Genomic DNA, 19,953 nt, shown 5'->3' on the forward strand with positions numbered 1-19,953 from the left:
TGGCAACCGCCGCTGGGACCCGCAGGCAGGCCGCAGCCGCTGGCAGGGGCAAGGAGGCAACGGCCGCGAGTGACCGCGGGCAGACCGCAGCCGCGGGCTGGAGGGGGGTGGCAACGGCCACTGGTGACCGCGGGCAGGCCACAGTGGCCGCTGGTCGATGCGGAGCAGCGGTTCTCGGACCGTTGTCTCAGCGACGTCTCACTGATGTCCAGGGTGAGTGTCTCTCCTGCCACTGTCCTCCTTCCTGGCTCCGGTAACTTGCTTTGGCTCTCAGTCGCTCCTACGGTCTCCTGCACCTTCTGTACCATTCTGCTGACTCACTGTGACTCCCATTCCCCACCCCTTTTATACCGGCTCTTCCCCCAGCCCATCTGTCAGTCTCACCGGTCCGTCCCTGAACTCTGTCCCCTGGAAACAGTTTCCCCCGGAACCTAGGTGACGGTCCCCTTGGTTCCGACCCGGACACTCGGCGGGGACCCTCTCTCCCATAAGTACGTATTTGGTCCAGCCCTATATGATCTATTAGAGAAAGATACGGGTAAGAAAATGTCGCCTCCTGAACCAAAAGTCTTCAAGAGAAGATTGTTTTCTCCATCACAGACTCAGACCCCACAATACAGAGGGAAAGGTAAATCAGATTATTGGAGTTACTCTAAAGGAGGAAGAGAAAGAAATATTTTTCAGAACCAACATCAACAAAGGCAATAACACCAAGCAAGTAGGAGGCAGAATTTTATGATTTCTTCCTCAGCAGATCAGAGAATTCTGGACTATGTCAGAATAGGGACGAAAATAGAGTTCTTCTCCTACGACACACAAAAACTGGATGTAACATCTCTTCCATCTCTAAGGTTACAGAAGATCCTATTCTCAGGGTTCCAAGACCTGCAGGCATCAGGGGTAATTTGTTCTGTTCCAAATCGGAAACAGGGCAAAGGTCAATTACTGTATTCCTGCATATTGCTGATAAGAAAACCAAATGGGGCCTACAGGATTAACATATATCTAAAAGGCCTAAATCATCATATTACATACAAAAGGTTCAAAATGAAATCTATAAGATCGACGGTTCCATTAATAGGCAAAGACTTCCCCATGGCACCTATCAACCTACAGAGTGCTTATTACCACATGCCCATACATCCAGCATATTGAAGATTCCTAAGATTTGCGGTCACGAATGGTCAGGAAGTTCTTCATTTTCATTTCAACGTCTTTCCTTTCGGTATTTCATCAGCTCCCTGAATGTTCACAAACATTATCTCAGAGATGTTAGCTTTAAGCCCCCGTTACATGCTGCGATATCGCTAGCAATATCGCTGTAAAGTCACTGATTTTGTGACGTTGCAGCGATATTGCTAGTGATATCGCTGCATGTGATACTTACCTCCGACCCGCTCCCCCGCTGATTATCGCTGATCGCGCGAGAAGCTCCTGGACCATTCCTCGTCGGCCACTTCCTGCGGTGCTTCCTGCTGTGACGATGAGCGAGGCATGGAGCCGGGCGGGAGGACGCAGCATCGCCGCGTCTGACAGGTAAGTAGCGATCCCCGACCCCAGCGATGTCGCTGGTGAGATCTGCCTGTGTGGCAGCTCACGAGCGACCACCTAGCGATGCACCAGCGATCCTGACCGCGTCATATCGCTGGTCGGGATCGCTGGTGAGTCGCTAGGTGTAACGGTACCCTAAGTCAGCAATAGACGTGCATCATTCCTTATCTGGATGATTTTTAAATTATGGCTCCCTCTATTTCGTGTCTCAGAAATAATCTCCGGTCCACACTGCAGACTCTAACATGTCTAGATTGGATAATAAATTGAGAAATGTCAGAGGTAGCACCTTCCACCTAAAAAGTCTTCTTAAGAATTCTACAAAACTCCCAAGATCAAAGAGCTGCATATAAGATCCAAGATTTATGCTCGAAGGAACTGAAAGATTATGTTTATAAGATATCCACTATCAGTCCTGGGGTCCATGACATCATACATTCAGGCAACTTCATGGGCTCAGGCCCATACAGCAGTCCTGCAAAACTTTCTCCTTTCACGCTGGGACAGATCTCCAGGTTGATTCAGCAGGAGGATCAACTTTATCAGGTTAAGGCATAATTCAGATGGTGGTTCAACCCAGAACATCTACAAAAAAAAAAGAGCTTGAATTCAACATCCCCTATCAACAGTAGCAACAGATGCCAGCAAAAGGGGTTATCCATTAGGGAACCCAAGCTGAGAATCCGGGAAGACAGGTTAGTTCTCCGAATAGACCCATTTTTTGCAAGATGTCCCAGGAAACAATCCTTCCTCCCTTTAGTCAAAATCCAACAAGCAGCAAAGAAATGGAGAAACAGAAGCTTGGAGGAAGAATCATAATCTTTTTGTCCAGTACTAGGGACCAAATAAAGGTAAAAAAGCTTCAAAAAGTCTCATAGCAGCCAAGACCTGTCTCCTCCTAAATCGTTGAAAGTTCATTCCACCAGAGCTATGACTGTCTCCTGGGACGAGAAGGCTAGTGCATCCATCGAGCAGATATGCAGATCCGCCACTTGGTCCTCGGTTCATACCTTTACTAATGGATTAAATTTTATGTCTATTAAAGATTTAGCCTTTGGGAGAAAAGTCATTCAGGTAACTGTGCTTCCCTAGCATTATTTTTTGTTATTTCTCCTGTGGTGCTGTCATGGAGGGAATTAGAAGAAATAGAATTAGACTTACCGGTAATTCGGTTTCCAAGAACCCTCTACGACAGATGGGGCGTGTCACTCTCTTTTTTTCTTTGATTATCTGATTCCTTAGTGTTATAAATATTGGAAGCATTCATACTGGTGTGGTCCTTTAAAAAGCACTGTGGATGGAGGGAGGGGAGGGGCTTTTTAAACCTCTTTGTGTTTCCTGTCCCTAATTAGGATGAGGAAGCAAACTCCTTTTGTGGTCTTATTCTATTTTCCCATAAAAGAAATACGAGGGCTTGTTTTATGCAGGAAGACTTGTAGTTCTGAATGACATCACTAATTTTACCATAAAATTTGCTCAAAAATAGGGAAAAGTCCAAGTGCAGTGAAATAGTAAAATGAATGAGATGCCTCTACATAAAACTACAAACCAGTTTGCATCTTGGGTACAATGATAACATGGGGGAGAGGGATGATCTCTCTGACCAAGTCTTCAGGCCTCACGAAGCCACACGGAAAACAACAATGTACAATACAATAAGCTATCAGTGAACATCGTAGAAACACCAGGGTACATTTCCGCATATAACTCTTTTGTGCTGCTAAATCTAGTTCCACACTAGCGTTTCCTGGAGCTGCGGAGAGATGTGTACGGCAGTTGTGAAGCTCCGTCCACGGCTGCACATCCTCCGGTCATCTCCGCCTATGGGCGCATGATGCTGAATGCGGCCTGCGTACCCTATCTTTAGCATTGGGTACGCAGGCATGCTTTTGCTGCCACATGCGTCTTTTTGGCGGTGAGCGGAGTGCAAAAAAATGCAACATGGTGCATTTGGTGCAAGTCGGTGCACCGTCATAAGGACGCATGCAGCGGCAAAAGCATACCTGTGCATGGTCTGCATACCCAATGCTAAAGATAGGGTACGCAGGCCGCATGTAGCGGCATGCGCCCATAGGCGGAGCTAACGCTAATGTGAAACCAGCCTCATATTGTGCTTCAGCCAGGAGTCCACATTTTAGAATCTAATTTTTTTGTTTTAATAGCATGTTCCAGAAAGAAGGTCACATTTCTGCAGAAAAATATTTTGTGCTGGTAATATTTTTGGCCAGTCAGGAGTACACATTTGAATATACAAATTCTTTGTGCTAATAGCATGTTCCTGAAACCAAGCCACATTTCTGCAGAAAAATATTTTATGCTGGTAATATTTCTGGCTAGCCAGGAGTACACATTTGAAAATACAAATTGGTAGTGCTAATAGCATGTTCCTAAAACAGTATATAAATAATTTGTTATTTGTTTGGTCCAGCCAGAATGCCACATTTCAGCATAGGACATGGTCTAGGACAGGCCTTGGACCAGTATTTCTAGCTTAAACATTGATCAGTAACAGGTGGATGAGTGACAGGTGTAGGCCTGGTGGTCTCAGAGCCCTGCCAAATTGAGGCACCACACATGAAGGAGACCCAACTTGGAGTCAAAACATTTCCAAAAATAAAAGGGCCAGACACTACTAAAATGGCATCAATTTATTTTTGTCACGCTGCTGCTATGCAGGTAGATGCAGCTCCACTAGATGGCAATAGAGTGGAGGGAGGACTGCACACAGCAGGAGCAGAACTGCAGCGCAGCAGCAAGGCTACCACCAGGTGGCAGCGGAATAGTAAAACAAGCCGGGTCGATATTAGTCTACAGCGCAGTACCAAAGGAATAAAAAAGCACAGAGTCAGAAACAAGCCAAATGAGTCAATATCGGTCAGGAGCAGATATACCAAAAAAAACAAGAGACAAACAGCAGGTCAGGATCCAAGCCAAGTCAAATACCGGGGAGTCAAAACATGAGAAGGGGAACACAGAGTCGGGACGGGAAGAGGGGAATAAACAGACACGGGTACAGTCAGCAAAAGTAGCAGGACTAATCAGGGTATGCAGAGTTAACTACACACGCCGCAGGATGCAGTGGAGAGGAATAGCCGACCTGACGCCAGAATGAGGTCAGAGAAAAGTTCAAGCTTGAAAAAGAACATATTGTTCGATACGCGTTGATGTGTCTTTCCGCTATGATGGGCCATGTCCGTTTATCCTTGTACTTATGCCTTGAATAAATTTTTGCATATTTGGAAGCTGGAAACTTTTTTATTATTGATTTACTCCACGTGTGGCTTCACGAAATATCCGAGCTTCCACGCACCACTACTAGCCAAGAAAGCAGGTGAGCTGTTTTTTTTTTTAAAAAAGCGACCACCTCGCCTGTCTAGGAGTCAAACGTTTGGCAGACTCAATATAAGATAGGTTCTTGTGGTCCGTAATGACCGTGATCCGAAGAACAGCTCCCTCCGAAAAGTGCCTCGATTCTTATGGCCAAAAACTCTCGATTCCCGACATCGTTATTTCTCTCAGCAGGAGAAAATTTCTTCGAGGAAAAAGGCACAAAATCTTAAATTAGTTAAAGTGACGGGTCCTTGGGCCAACACCGCCCCCACCCTGTTAAGCGTCAGAATCCTGCCTCTGCACAGGAGGAATCTCGAGCCTTGCCTTCTGCAGTCTCCCATTCAGTCCCAGCCACAGAGGAGCCTGCTCAGCAAAGACGTCGTTCCCAGCGTCTTGCTCACGCTAGTGCTGTCAGGTTGGTTGCTGCTGCCACCTCTGAGTCAGCTTTGGCAAGCCGCACTAGCCAGCAGTGAGCAGCTCCAGAGGCTAAGTCCTTTTTGCAGACGTCTGAGCATGCCTGTGGGACGACCTCTCATTGGAGGTCAGGCGTCACACGCTCAGGTCATCAAACAGCTCTGATTGGGCCATCAGGAAGGTCCCGGAAGGCTGCGCCTATAAAAGGATCGCACGGCCATGCGCTAGATAGTCTATAATTTGTAGTGGTATGTGTGATGACGGATGCTTGTGAACCGCTGACTGACTCATTATGAAACCCCTTCCCTCTAATACGTAGGGTTTAGAGTTTCTAGTCAGCGCCGAGTAGTGGCACTGCTTATCGCCGCAGTGCTTCCAGCTCCTATCACATGTTGGCGCCAGTGTGTGCCATGCTACATTAGGCACTACGGTACCGCATCCGCCGGAGCTGCGCTGTACGTACTTCGTGCGGTATTCATCTATCAGCTGCACCCTGTGACTGTTAACAGGGCACAGCGTTTAGTAAGGGTCTCTCCCTGGCGTCGCAGTTGTGGCGCTGAACGCTAGTGGGTGTACAGGGACTCTAACCCCGTGTCCTTGGGGCAGGGTCCTGTGACCAAAACACTAGCGTTCACTCTGCGGTATCGCGGCCCTGTGAAGCAACAGGGACCGCCTCCTATTCACCTGGTGAAGTTAACCCGTGTGTGTTTGCTATACTGCCAGTTTCTGTCCACCATTAGCAAGCAGCAGTCTACCATCTCTGCATGGTGGCCCCGGGCTGCGAACGCCCCTCATTACCATCTTTTATTATTTGGTGCATTCCGCCAGCCTTAACACACCCACACCTCCGATGCATCCACTTCAACATTGAACGGTTCAGACGGATCGGGATGGATCAACACAGGGGCAGACATAAAACATTCTTTTAATGAAGAAAAAGCTGCCAATGCTGGAGCAGACCAGTCTTTGAGATCAGCCCCCTTCCGAGTGAGATCAGTGAGGGGCTTGACCACCTGAGAAAACCCCTTAATGAATTTATGGTAGTAATTAGCAAAACCCCAAAACGCTGAAGGTCTCTGGGATGTACCCAATCAACGAGGGCCTGTATCTTTCCAGAGTCCATACGAAATCCCTTGGCAGACAAGATGAACCCCAGAAAAGACAGCTCCTGGACAAAAAAGGAACACTTTTCAGGCTTAGCAAACAGGGAATTCAGAGTAACCTCTGAAGAACTTCACGTAAATGACACATGTAAGCTTGTTTGTCAGATGAAAATACAAGAATATCGTCTAAATAAACAACCATAAAGCGCCCAATGAAGTCAGCAAAGACATGGTTAATAAAATTTTGAAAAATTGCTGGTGCATTCGTGAGACCAAAAGGAATGACCAAATTCTCAAACAAACCCTCAGAGGTGCTGATTTCCACTCATCCCCCTCCCAAATACGGATAAGGTTATACATTCCTCTGAGGTCCAACTTAGAAAACCACCTGGCCCTAGATAATTGGTTGTACAGATCAGAAATTAGTGAGAGGGGATAGGTATTTCTCACCGTAATTTTATTTAATTCTAGAATATCGAGGTGAGGACGTAAACCACCATCTTTTTTTTTTTTTTACAAAAAAGGATCCAGCTACCACAGGAGAGACAGAGGGATGGGAAGAGGGGAATAAACAGACACGGGTACTGTCATCAAAAGCAGCAAGACTAATCAGGGTACGCAGAGTCAGCTAGACACGCCGTAGGCAGAAACTATAACTGACACCGCCTGCAGGACGCAGTGGAGAGAAATAGTCGACCTGACGCCAGAACGAGGCAGAGAAAAGTTAACCCTTGACATGACCAGACCGGGAAAGAGAGACAGGATACAAAACCCGGCCTGGATCATGACAATTTTATTTTTCTCATGTATATAGCTCCTTTAATTCCACAACGCTTTACAGATATTATCAATTTCCCCAGAGTAGAAAGAGTATAATGGGGTTCTTACACCCCTTCCACTACAGGAAGCCCACCATATTGTGACCCAACTTGGAGTCTCCACATTGCATAAAATAGTTAGAAACATCAGCAGCAATAGCAACAGCATGCACAGAAGTCACGATAAAGGTGTCAGACTGCAATAACACGAGATCAATGCAGCTCACTAAAAACGACACCTATTCGGGTGCAAAAGTCAATTTTGTTCTTGATGAAAGTTAGGCAGTTTACAGTTTCAAGGGACAGATGGATGTGCTTATCCGTCAGGACACCACCAGCAGTGCTGAAGACACATTCCAAGAAAAAGCTGGCTGCCGGGCATGACAAAATCTCTAAGACGTGACAAGTGAGCTCAGGATGCTCTTCAATTTTTGAAGACCAAAATGCAAAAGGGTCCAAACCCCTTCCTGATGGCATTGATATTGAACTTGAGATATTCGTGCATCATCATCTCCAGTCGTACTTGTACTCTGTTCTGCTGATGTACGGGCTAGCCTAAAAAATCTTTGAAACAACTCACAGGAATGTCTTTTTTTTACTCACGTATATACCGTGCTTAATTACACATCATTTCAGTGACATTTTTGGCACTGTTCCCATCAGGCTCACAATCTAAAATTTCCTATCAGTATGTCATTGGGGTGTGGGAGGAAACGGAGTACCCAGAGGAAACCCACGCAAGCACAGGGAGAACATACAAACTCCTTGCAGATGTTGTCTTTGGTGGGGTTGAACCCAGGACCCCAGTGCTGCAAGGCTGTAGTACTAACCAATATACCACCAAGCTGTCTCTGCCACTTACACTACTGCTGCCAATGTTTTTACGTTGACGACTCAATGTTCCCAGGGTTAGAAATCTATAACTGCAATGCACACTGTGTGCCTCAATGCTGTCTTGAGAAAAAACACTCTTAATATTGTCTACAAGCACGTTTTGATACTCCAGCATGAGCTTGTCCCATTCCAGGGGGTGAAGCATCTAGCAAAATTTACTCTTTTTTTTAAACTCTGTTTATTAAATGGATAGTAGTACATACAAGTAATGATATAAAACAAATACCATGAATTCAACACTTAACCTCCCAAAAAAAAGTAAAAACCCCTCGCTCCCATCCCCACCGTGTGCGAACTGAACTCTCACATAACGTCAGTGACTACGGTATTGGAACCTGATTATGAAGTGTCTCAAGTAAGTACCATGAGGTAGAGTTGAGCGACTTTGGTCGGATCGGGTTTCATGAAACAAAATTTGTTTCAGATGAAACTGGTCCGACTAGGGCAAAAAAAGTCGGAGTTTCGTCCGAAACCCGACCCCAATGCAAGTCAATGGGGAATAAAAGTCGGCATTGAGTGGATGAATGTCATCTGCTCAATGCCGACTTTTATTCCCCATTGACTTGCATTGGGGGCGGGTTTCGGACGAAACTCCGACTTTTTTTTGCCCTAGTCGGACCAGTTTCATCTGAAACAAATTTTGTTTCATGAAACCCGATCTGACCAAAGTCGCTCAACTCTACCATGAGGTATATTCGAATTGTTTCCTCAATCTATCTTAATGTTGTCTGGTAATGTGGGAATGAATGACGCCCATCTTTCAAAGAGTTTCCTGGTCATTTTTTCTTTGTTTGTCAGTGTGTCTAGACAATCCATTTTAAACAAAAACATAATTTTGGATTGAATAAGTGTTAGTGGTGGTGGCACTGGGTTTAACCAATGATGGAGGATACTCTTCCTCGTAGCCGAGGCCCAAATAATTAGTGATGATTTAATCTGTCTTGATATATTTTGATGACTATCTGCCAGGCAAAATTTACTCGTGTACCATGGATGTGGCAACCCAATAGTCAGCACTATTTCTAATCCGAACAATATGGCCAACAATCATGTTGCTGATAGTGTAGCAAGAAGGCATCATGTGTCGGATGCTTCCATGAGGTCCAACTACATGGTGTGCTGGTGGCAGGGTAATACTGAATCTTGCTTCCTCCATCCCCTACCGCCAACCATGGACACCAGAGAGGGGATCATTATCCTCTTCATCTCCTTACTGTTGTGCGCCCATCACCTCTTTCTCCTCTTCTATTTGTTCCTCGGCTCCTGCACCTTTTCTACCAGTTTTGTTGGAACAATGAGCCGCCCTCAATCGTTGTAATACACTCTCCCACGGCACCTGCCTGTGCGACAACAGTCCAGAACTTTGAGATATTGTTATCACTTCCGCCCAACATGGCATCCTCCTCTTCCTCTGGGACCACCACCTCCTCTCGCAGACTATTAAAAGTGTACGCCAGCATGTAGATGACCAGAATAGTGATGCTGATGACAGCAATGTCAGCACTAACCATCTTAGTAGCCATTTCAAAACTGTGCGGAAGGGTGCAGTAGTCCTTCATCTGTGCCTACTCCACCAGTGTAATTTGCTACATGTTGGTACTGGGTTGGGCCAGAGAATGCAAAATGTCATACTTTACCAGGGGTCATTGCTGCTGCCACAGTTGCTGCAATATGGGCAGAGTGGAATTTTACAGTGTTGGCACAGAGCATATCAACCTGTTACACGATAAAATGAAAGACCTTTGTAGAGATACAAGTCGATGACACGAGGGTTGGGGACACCAGAAATGAGCACACAGCGGCTGTGCTCTCTGCAGCAGCACATCCAGACTGGGATATCAGTGGAAATTGCTGTACCACCAGGTTGAAAACATGTGTGAAGTTGCCCCAGTATAGATCCACCACCAGGTTTGCACTGTTACTGCACATGGCCTTCTCTGCTTCCAGGTTCAGTGGAGACAGTCATTGCTCAAACTCAGCCTGGATAGCTGTCCAAAACACGTGAGGTATTTGACTGCGATCTCCAAGGGATATTAATTTAAACACTGCCTGATTGAGGTTTCCCTGGCTGGGTTGTATGGAGGTGGGCAGGATTCTCTCTGCACTGTTGGAAAGTGTGTCTCAGTAAGAGAGAGCTTGAATGTGCAGGTGGAGGCCCTAAAGGAGGTGGAGGAGGCAGAAGCAGTGGAAAAAATGTTAGATATAGAGGTTTGTCTTACAATCATTGGGGATTACATGATCTGCTGTCTAGTGACACCTTGGTGTTTTAGTTCACCATCTCTTGGTGTGTAGTGGTTTAGTCCTCCATCCCCTGGTGTGTAGTGGTTTAGTTTTCCAACCCTTGGTGTTTAGTAGTTTAATTCTCCAACCCCTGTTGGCTAGTAGTTTAGTTCTCCATCTTCTGGTGTGATGTGGCTAAGTTCTCCAACCCTAGGTGTTTAGCAGTTTAGTTCTCCAACCCATGTTGATTAGTACTTTAGTTCTCTATCTTATGGTGTGTTGTGGTTTAGCTCTCCATCCCCAAGCACCCTGCAAGCCTTGGGATTCCAAGAGTTGTGGAGCAGCCCCTTCCTCAGCCTGCCCCCACAGCCACCAGTCAGCCAGTGCCCAGTCAGCGAGATGTAACACCCCTGCCCATGCTTGCCAGTACAGGTGTCAGTGGTGAAAAGCACCTTGGCGGACATAGATCTTTTTCAGGGAATGTGTGTTGTCTGCGACATGCAGGTGTAGCGCAAGTACAGGTTTCTTAGATAAGTAATGGTAACTGGGCAACTGGTACTGGGGGACTATGACAGGCATCAGCTTTTGGAAAGCATCTCTATACACCAGGCGGAACAGACTGGAGATGGTGAAGTTCAAGCTCTTAGCTTTACAATATGTAGGAGGAAACAATCTTTTACATGACCACAACTGCGCAAATGAGGGCTGGCTGCTGTGCTTAGTGGAGTAGGTTGAACACGACAAACTGCTGTACTGTGAGTGAGGTGCAGGCAGGGATGTTATGGTGGATTGAGAAAGATGTGATGTGTTCGGCATCTGAGATCGGTCAAAAATAGCAGGCATGTCCACTTCCTTAACAGCTGACGGGCTCTCACTCACCCTGATGGTAGCGGGTAAACAAGTGGAGGTTCTGTCGACTGAGACCTGTGCCAGAACACTTGCCACAATGACAGAGGAGGAAGAAGCGGCAGATGCAGTGGTTGGCAAGGCCCGCTAATCCACATTTTAACACAGTGAGATTCTTAGACTAATGGATGTTGATTGCGCATGTGCAGGTTCACGTATGTAATAATCAAATTAATGGATTTGTAGCCTCTAATCAGTCGATTTTTACAAATTTGGCAGATATTGTGAGTTGGGTCATCCTTTGCAGTCTTAAAAAAGAGCCAGGCTTGCCAACCCTTGCGAACTGCAGACCCACAATCGCTGCTTGCCACAGCCAGAGTTCTGGCTGAGGATACAGTGCTTGTCATTGTTGCATCATTCAGTGTCTGTGTGGGAAGCCACAGCGTAACCTACTCATCCTCCACCTCCTCCTCTGAGCTATTCAGCTGCGTTTCTCTGGGTTCACACCAAGTGGTATCTACACCCTCATCCTCTCTGTTCTCCCGCTTCTCCTCCTGAGAATCATCCTCCTCCTCTTCCTGCCCTGACAGCACAGTACAGTCTGAGTGCCCCTCAGGTATCTGAGTCTCATCAGGATCATCTCCCCCCGGGAGTTAACGTCTGGTGACGAGGGTCTGGATTCTGTTCTGCTCAGACCCTACTTCATCCAGCCCCATATCCAACTGCAAAAAAATTTGTGCAGCCACTTTCCTACTCTTGAGTTTGTGAATCTTTGAGCAGACCTCTCATGCCCATGGAATGGAATGTGCAAACAGCTCTGCAGACTCACCCATCTGTGGTTCCCCACAGTCAGTTAGGTGGTTAGAGAGTTGTGACATGGGGGAAAATAAGGGTAATTGGGGTGCCACTTCTGAGGACTGCACTGTGTGTGATATAATCAAAAAAACTTGGCACTCAAAAAGGTAGTGATGAGAAAAAAAGTTCCATTTTATTGTGCGCACATAAGATGAATGTTTTCAGTCTACACCCAGACCTTCATCAGAAACTGTGTGCTTCAGTGAGAGGAACCCCAGAGTCTAGCACAAGGGAATGTGAGCTGTGTCACAAGGAAGAGAGTGCTCCCTTGATCGAAAACGTTCAACTTAAGTGTGCACAATAAAATGGAACTTTTTTCTCATCACTACTTTTTTGAGTGCCAAGTTTTTTTGATTGTATTGTGATTGGGCCAGACACCGTACTTGAGCACCTCTCTCCTTATTTTTATGAGTGCCGTATATAACTTGTTGCTGTACTGTGTGTGATGTTAAGGTGGAGGAAAAGGAGGAGAGGCGACTCAATGCAGAGCTTACCATCCACTGAAGCACATGCTCTTTCTGGCCCTCATCTACAAAGCGTACCGCTGTGCAGCTGCCAAAGAAAGAGTGGAGTAGCCTGTCCAGTAACCGAAGTTGTCAAAATGCTGCACAATTACTCACTGCAGCAAAACATACCTACTTCTCATCTCTCATATCATCCCTGTCTCACAATCCTAAGCAGCTATTCAGTACTTTCAATTCTCTCCTCCATCCACCAGCTCCCCCTCCTTCTCCACTCATCTCAGCTGAAGATTTTGCCTCATTCTTCAAGCAGAAGATTGACAACATAAGACAAAGATTTTGCCTAAAGTCCCCACAGCCCCTCCTCATGACTACTCTCCTCCTCCAAAACCAACTTCTCCACCATCATGGAAGATCAGCTTTCCTGTCTACTCCCCACATCACATCTCACTACCTGTGCAGTTGACACAATCCCATCCCGCCTCATTCCAAACCTTACCAGTCTTCATCCAAGCCCTAACTCACCTCTTCAACCTGTCACTAACAACTGGCGTCCTCCCCTCATGCTTCAAACATACCTCGATCACACCACCCTCAAAAAGCCCTCCCTTGAACCATCCTCTGTGCTATCACCTCATCTCACTTCTCCCCTTTGCCTCAAAACTACTGGAACAACACGTCCATTTTGAACTGTCCTCCCACCTCTCCTCTTGCTCTGGGTAAATTGATGCCACTTTTCCTGGTGTCTCCCACTAATATGAGCTGTTTTAGCTGCTTTTGCCTCCCATTGAATTCAGTGTCGTCTGGGTATGTTCATCAAACCATTCGGCATCGGGACGTTCGCCAAGCCGAACCGAATCTTGAAAAGTTCGCTCATCTCTAGTCATCACTACTCCTGACCCCACACAGAAACTTCCCCTCATCCAGCACCATGACAACCAGCACAGCAGAGTCCTGCATACACTGAGGCCCCTGATCATGTGACCCCCCTGACTCCTCCCCTCCTGTGACCTCATCCCAGGTCCTGTGCGCACTGAGCAGCCATATATGTGGTGTGCGGCTCTGCAGGTGGAGGTAGGTGCTGGAGATTCCCCATTACTGGGCACAGGCACCATACACATTAGACAGCGGGAAGAGAACAATCGTTCAGTCAATAGCTCTCACCCGCGTACAGTAATGATTGGCTGTGTTCCTGTGTTCTCTATTAGAGCTATTGATTGAATCATCTGGCTTCTGTTTATTTTTGTTGAAAATCCGACAGCCTGGAAACTTCTCTCCCCAGAAATCATCATAGGTCTTTACACAGGCGGTGTTGTAGAAGTCTGGTTGTGCTGTTCTCTGCCTAATGCTCCTCTGTTTTCTTCAGGTCCCTACAATATCAGATCCTCTCAGTGGAGATCTTCTATATAAGAGAATTATCCTGATTTGACCCATCAGTGATGGATCTGGACAGAGACAAGATGGTGGAGAGGATATTACACCTCACTCTAGAGATCCTCTTCCGGCTTACTGGAGAGGTGAGAGATTCTGATGACGTCACATTACATCATTCTTATCTATGGGAATAACAGATGGACAGAACTGGAGAGGTGAGGACTCTGGAAATGTCTGTAGTGAGATTTATTAATGTGTCTCTCCATAACCAGGATTACACAGTAGTGAAGAAGACCTCTAGTGAGCGCTGTCAGGACCCTGTGTCTGAGGAATGGAGAAGACCCCTGAGCCCAATCACAGGGCCTCCACCTCACCACCTGATACATGAGGACATCAATGACCAGAAGATCCTAGAACTCACCTACAAGATGATTGAGCTGCTGACTGGAGAGGTGACACTGCTGGGAATGCTGGGACATTATACAGTAACACTATGAAGGGATCGGGGGGATGACGGTATCATTGTATGTGTCAGGTTCCTATAAGGTGTCAGGATGTCACCGTCTATTTCTCCATGGAGGAGTGGGAGTATTTAGAAGGACACAAAGATCTGTACAAGGACGTCATGATGGAGGTTCCCCAGCCCCTCACATCACCAGGTAACAGACAGGACTAAATACACACGGCCTATAATTATCTGTATGTAAAGAATTATTTCAGGCCCTGTATGTGTTTCTATCAGTTCTATCCAGTAAGAGGACAACACCAGAGAGATGTCCCCGTCCTCTTCTTCCACAGGACTGTAAACAAGAAGATCCCATTGTTCCTCAGGATCATCAGGTAGATGGAGAGAAGGTGTCGTGAGATCTCCCCTGTGATGTGTAGATGGCTGTGAAGGTCTTGTGCTCAGTCTTGTTTTATCCACCAGTATTAAATGTTTTATACTTGTGTAATGAGAACGGTGGAGATGGCAGGATTAGAGCTGATCGTAGATGTGACTTCTCCATCTGTCTGTGACTTTTATAAAATTTGTTTCAGGGTGAAGATCTGACCCATGTTAATACTACAGAGACATATGTGAGGGGTGATGAATGGTGTAAAGTGGAGATTCCTACATATGACTATCCAGGTGAGTATTAACCAATAAATATAGAGAAATCACAGATTTTTCTCATTCAAAAGCTGCTACAATGTGGGGTGTACTAAAAAGAATGAACATCGTAAGGGTGTTTTAACTCTGCATTTAAGCACCCAATCAGTGGCTCCTGTTGGGGCTTACGTCCGAACCTCCAGCAAAATGGAATTCGGGGATATGTGCAGACGGGGCCAGACTATAATGGTACTGACAGAGCGAATGTGTGCTCTGCAGTGCATAATTTTCAGGCGTGTACTCCTACTGGAGGTCTATGGCCCTGTCGGTGCATATGTCTAAATCCCGTTTTGTTGGAGGTTGGAACCTAAGTCCCGATCTGGCCACCAAATGGATGCCTTAACGCAATGTAAAAGCACCCTTAAAATATAACATTCAGTATAGTGGTCAACCACTCATTGGTCAAAGTAGAGTAGGCACATATATACACCACCAATCTTTGTGTCAAAATGCATCAGGTGTCAAGTAAATAGGTGCACAATGAATAAGTGTAGTGCCTAATAATCACTGACCATAGTGAGATTAGAAGCAGATATAGAGTAGGCAGACAGCACTTAAACACAGGTTTCCCCTTTAAATAGGTTTATCAGGAGAATTGTTTCAAAGGTCACTTACCTTAAGAGTAGTTATGCTGGAATGCTTCTTGATATACTCCAGGGTACATGCGGAGTGTTGATAATCCCCCAGAGAGCACTCACCACGCTGATCCCCTGCCAGACTCTTGTGCGTTCCATCATGATTAAGGTTGAGTGTTCACCTGAAATGCGTAGATGCAAGCGTTATATTAAGGCTAGATCACCTGTCATTGTGATTCTTTATGTCCTGTGTATAGATTTCATCTAAATAATTAACAATCTGTTTGTGAAGATGGATTATTTCTTCATTTATCATTCCAGGCATGTGTTCTACTGTGGAAATGCTTGAATATGCATTCCACAGCAAATGCGTGCTCTACATATTAATACATGTAAGATTCGGCAAACAGGCACTAACGATCCAAACGCTATGGGGTGCAGATTATATAATGCTACCAGACAAAAAATATATTAAACCCAGTATGATCTTCTTTTAATAATTAGATATATATTCAGCAAAAGATATTCATGTATATAATCATATACATATATTAATAAATCATACACTCAACATTCGCCCCCCCAATAGCATTAAATTCAGATAGCCATTGTCACGGCACCGCCAGACTCAGGGCCTGCTGTCCCGGCCTCGGCCAGTAGGAGGCGCCGGACTATCACATCACCGCCGGACTCAGGGCCTGCTGTCCCGGCCTCGGCCAGTAGGAGGCGCCGGACTATCACATCACCGTCAGACTCAGGGCCTGCTGTTCCGGCCTCGACCACTAGGAGGCGCCGGACTGTCCTATCACCGTCTGACCCGTGGCCTGCAGTCTCGGCCTTGGTCTCTGGGAGGCGTTGTGCTTCAACCCCGAGTGGTGGCGGCGATAGTCATGAGGCTCCTGCGCAGGCGTCCGCTGGACGCAGGCTTCGCTCCTCGGTCAGTCATGAAGGGGCTGGTGCATTACCATCCAGCCTGGTCCTGGGGGCAGTCCGGATGACATCATCGGGCCACGGGCCTGTAAGGGATGACCTGATCCCTCAAATACCTTGGGACTGCTCTTGCAGGCCGCCGGATATATTCTTGGTTCCCCTGCGTGTTACTGTGTGAATTGCTGTTTGACTGACTCTGACTTTTGCCTGGACTTCTGACTTTGCTTCTGCCTAACGATTCTGTACCTCTGCGACTCTCCTGGTTTATGACACTGACTTCGGCCTGGATTCTGACTCTGCTTCTGCCTAACGACTTTGTACCTCTGCTGCCCTCCTGGTTTATGACTCTTACTTTGGCCTGGATTCTGACTCTGCTTTTGCCTAACGATTCTGTACCTCTGCTGCCCTCCCGGTTTATGACTCTGGCTTCGACCTGGAATCTGACTCTGCTACTGTCTACTGTTTTTATACCATTTCTGCCTGACTGGTTTAGTCTCGGATATCATTGCCTCTGTGTCCTGTATTGGAACACCTTTCTGGCGACCGTCCTGCTCTGGTCATTGCTCCTATTCAGACAGCGCCTCCTGGGCTCTGCTATAAATCCAGATCCCTGTATAGGGGTAAAGGGTCTCAGTGTTTCTCGGGGTGCTGTCTGGCTGCAGTCCAGACCGCAGGCAGACGTCACATTATATCCGGCCATAAAAATAAAACGGCTTTTTGTGTCTATACTTAACACAGATAAAAGCAGTTTTCCTCACCTTTTTTTTTTTCCTTCCTCTTGACTGAGCTGATTCTTGGCCCAAACACCTGTTGCATTGCACAGCCTGGGAAGTCACTCTCAGGCTCAAACATGCTGCAGCCTGGAAGCTTCAAGGAAAATGCTGGCTGTTGGAAATCCACATTCCTGGACCATCACCCCCTGGACAGCGTTGGGGGTCAGGTATTGCCCGCAAATGCGGCCAAACTGTTGTTACCAGTTTCCCTTTCTTTTGCTAAGAAACGTCTGTGTGTGAAGGCTTATGTGGATTGTGGTGCTGCCGTCAACCTTATGGATTTTTTATTTGCTAAGAGCCTTGGTGTACCTCTGTCAAGGCTTAAAGCGCCTATTCAGACTACTGCTATTAATGGTACATCTATATTCCAAGGAGGCGTGGAATTCGTTACTGCCGAAATTTCTATGTCAGTGGGGACGTTACATAACGAACAAATGTCATTTTTTGTTATATACAATTTGTCAGATCCAGTGGTGTTAGGCATGCCATGGTTGCACCAACATAATCCGATTATTGACTGGCGCATAGGTGACGTTGTACGCTGGAGTCCACGGTGTCAGAGTAACTGTATGTCTTTTTCAGTGAACCAGATTAAAATTAAAACACCTTCTATTCCATATGCGTTTAGGGATTATGAAGATGTTTTCTCTATAGTGGAGTCGGAGAAACTACCTCCTCACAGAGAATACGATTGTCCTATCGAATTGGTCCCTGGTGCCCGTCTCCCTAAGGGGAGAATATTCAACCTCTCTGGTCCGGAGCGTGTAGCCATGAAGGAATACATTGCAGACAGCCTTCGAAAAGGCTTCATTAGACCTTCCACCTCACCTGTAGGAGCTGGGTTTTTCTTTGTAGAGAAAAAAGATGGTGGACTCAGACCATGCATTGACTACCGTGAGCTGAACGCCATAACGGTAAAGAATCAATACCCGCTGCCACTCATTCCTGATCTGTTTAACCAGTTACTGGGAGCTCGCTGGTTTACTAAGCTTGACCTCCGGGGGGCATATAACCTGGTCCGCATAAGAGATGGGGACGAATGGAAAACGGCCTTTAATACACCCCTTGGCCATTTTGAGTACCTGGTAATGCCCTTCGGACTCAGTAACGCTCCTGCAGTCTTCCAGCACTTCATCAATGATATTTTTAGAGATATTTGTGGGGTGTATGTCGTCGTATATCTGGACGACATTTTGATTTATTCTGCTGATCCTGTGACTCATGCTCAACACGTCCGTTCAGTACTGCAAAGACTGCGCGAAAACTCTTTGTTCGCGAAATTTGAAAAATGTGTTTTTTTTGCCGAAGAGGTGCAGTTCTTAGGATACATGGTCTCAGGCAAGGGGTTCCGCATGGATCCCGCCAAGATTCAACCCATTAAGGATTGGGTACAACCCAAATCGCTGAAAGCACTCCAGCGATTTTTGGGATTTGCGAATTATTATCGCAAATTCATCAGGGGATTCTCAGAGATTGCCAAGCCACTCACGGACCTTACCCGGAAAGGGGCGGACGTGACTAATTGGAATCCTGAGGCAACCAGGGCTTTTTCCACACTAAAAGGGTGCTTCGTGGCCAACCCGGTGTTGATTCAACCAAACTTGGACCACCCGTTTATTGTGGAGGTGGATGCCTCCGAAGTCGGAGTGGGAGCAGTGCTCTCACAAGGCTCTGCATCCCTCACTCAGCTTCGTCCATGTGCCTTTTTCTCCCGCAAATTCTCTGCCACGGAGAGAAACTATGACATCGGCAACCGAGAATTATTGGCAATTAAGTGGGCCTTCGAGGAATGGCGCCACTTCCTCGAAGGCGCCAAACACAAAATTACTGTTATTACCGATCACAAAAACCTAACCTACCTAGAGTCGGCTAAAAGACTAAACCCTAGGCAGGCCAGGTGGGCCTTGTTTTTCTCCAGGTTCGATTTTTTTTAATCACCTTTCGCCCCGGAACCAAAAATGTGAGGGCAGATGCCCTCTCCCGCAGCTTTTGTCACACACACACCGAGGACTATGAACCAGCTCCCATATTGGCAAATGGCATTGTTGTGTCGGCAGTATCTCTGGACCTTCTGGAGGAGATCCGTAGGTCATCAGAACAAGTTCCTGACTCTACGCCCCCCAAAAAATTATTCGTCCCAGCTACTTTTCGCTTACGAGTGTTAAAAGAATCTCACGACTCCGTCCTGGCAGGCCACCCTGGTCTTAATAATACCACTAGGCTGGTAACCAGGAACTTTTGGTGGCCAACGGTGGCCAAGGACTGCAAGGAGTACGTCTCAGCGTGTGAAGTCTGTGCCCGCGCCAAGTCCCCCCATAACCGTCCTGCCGGCTGGCTTCAGCCCTTGCCCACCCCTGAAAGTCCATGGACCCACATCTCCATGGACTTCATTACAGACCTGCCACCTTCCGAGGGGAAAACTTGTATTTGGGTGGTGGTGGACAGGTTCAGTAAACAGTCTCACTTTGTTCCCCTGTCCGGCTTACCCAACTCTGAAACCTTAAGCAAGTTGTTTGTTCTTCACGTTGTACGTCTGCACGGCGTTCCGGCAAATATCGTATCCGACAGGGGTACCCAGTTCGTCTCGAAGTTCTGGAGGGCGTTCTGTAGACGTATTGGTGTTGAGTTGTCTTTTTTCCTCGGCATACCATCCCGAGAC

General features: G+C 46.7%; 1 protein-coding gene across 1 annotated transcript in view; it reads left to right on the forward strand.

The window, feature by feature from the left end:
• Positions 1–13,521: 13,521 nt before the first annotated feature.
• LOC141053003 (uncharacterized) overlaps positions 13,522–19,953 on the forward strand; it is a 43,645-nt gene continuing 37,213 nt past the window's right edge. Inside the window, exons 1-6 of the mRNA XM_073550324.1 lie at positions 13,522–13,566; positions 13,859–14,009; positions 14,139–14,318; positions 14,402–14,525; positions 14,609–14,706; positions 14,905–14,995. Of these exons, the coding sequence (XP_073406425.1) occupies positions 13,932–14,009; positions 14,139–14,318; positions 14,402–14,525; positions 14,609–14,706; positions 14,905–14,995 (571 nt within the window). The 5' untranslated portion in view covers positions 13,522–13,566; positions 13,859–13,931. The remainder of the gene's footprint in view (positions 13,567–13,858; positions 14,010–14,138; positions 14,319–14,401; positions 14,526–14,608; positions 14,707–14,904; positions 14,996–19,953) is intronic.

Source organism: Dendrobates tinctorius, unplaced genomic scaffold (genome assembly GCF_039654945.1).
Source record: "Dendrobates tinctorius isolate UK_male_01 unplaced genomic scaffold, ASM3965494v1 ptg000164l, whole genome shotgun sequence".
Lineage (NCBI taxonomy): Eukaryota > Metazoa > Chordata > Amphibia > Anura > Dendrobatidae > Dendrobates > Dendrobates tinctorius.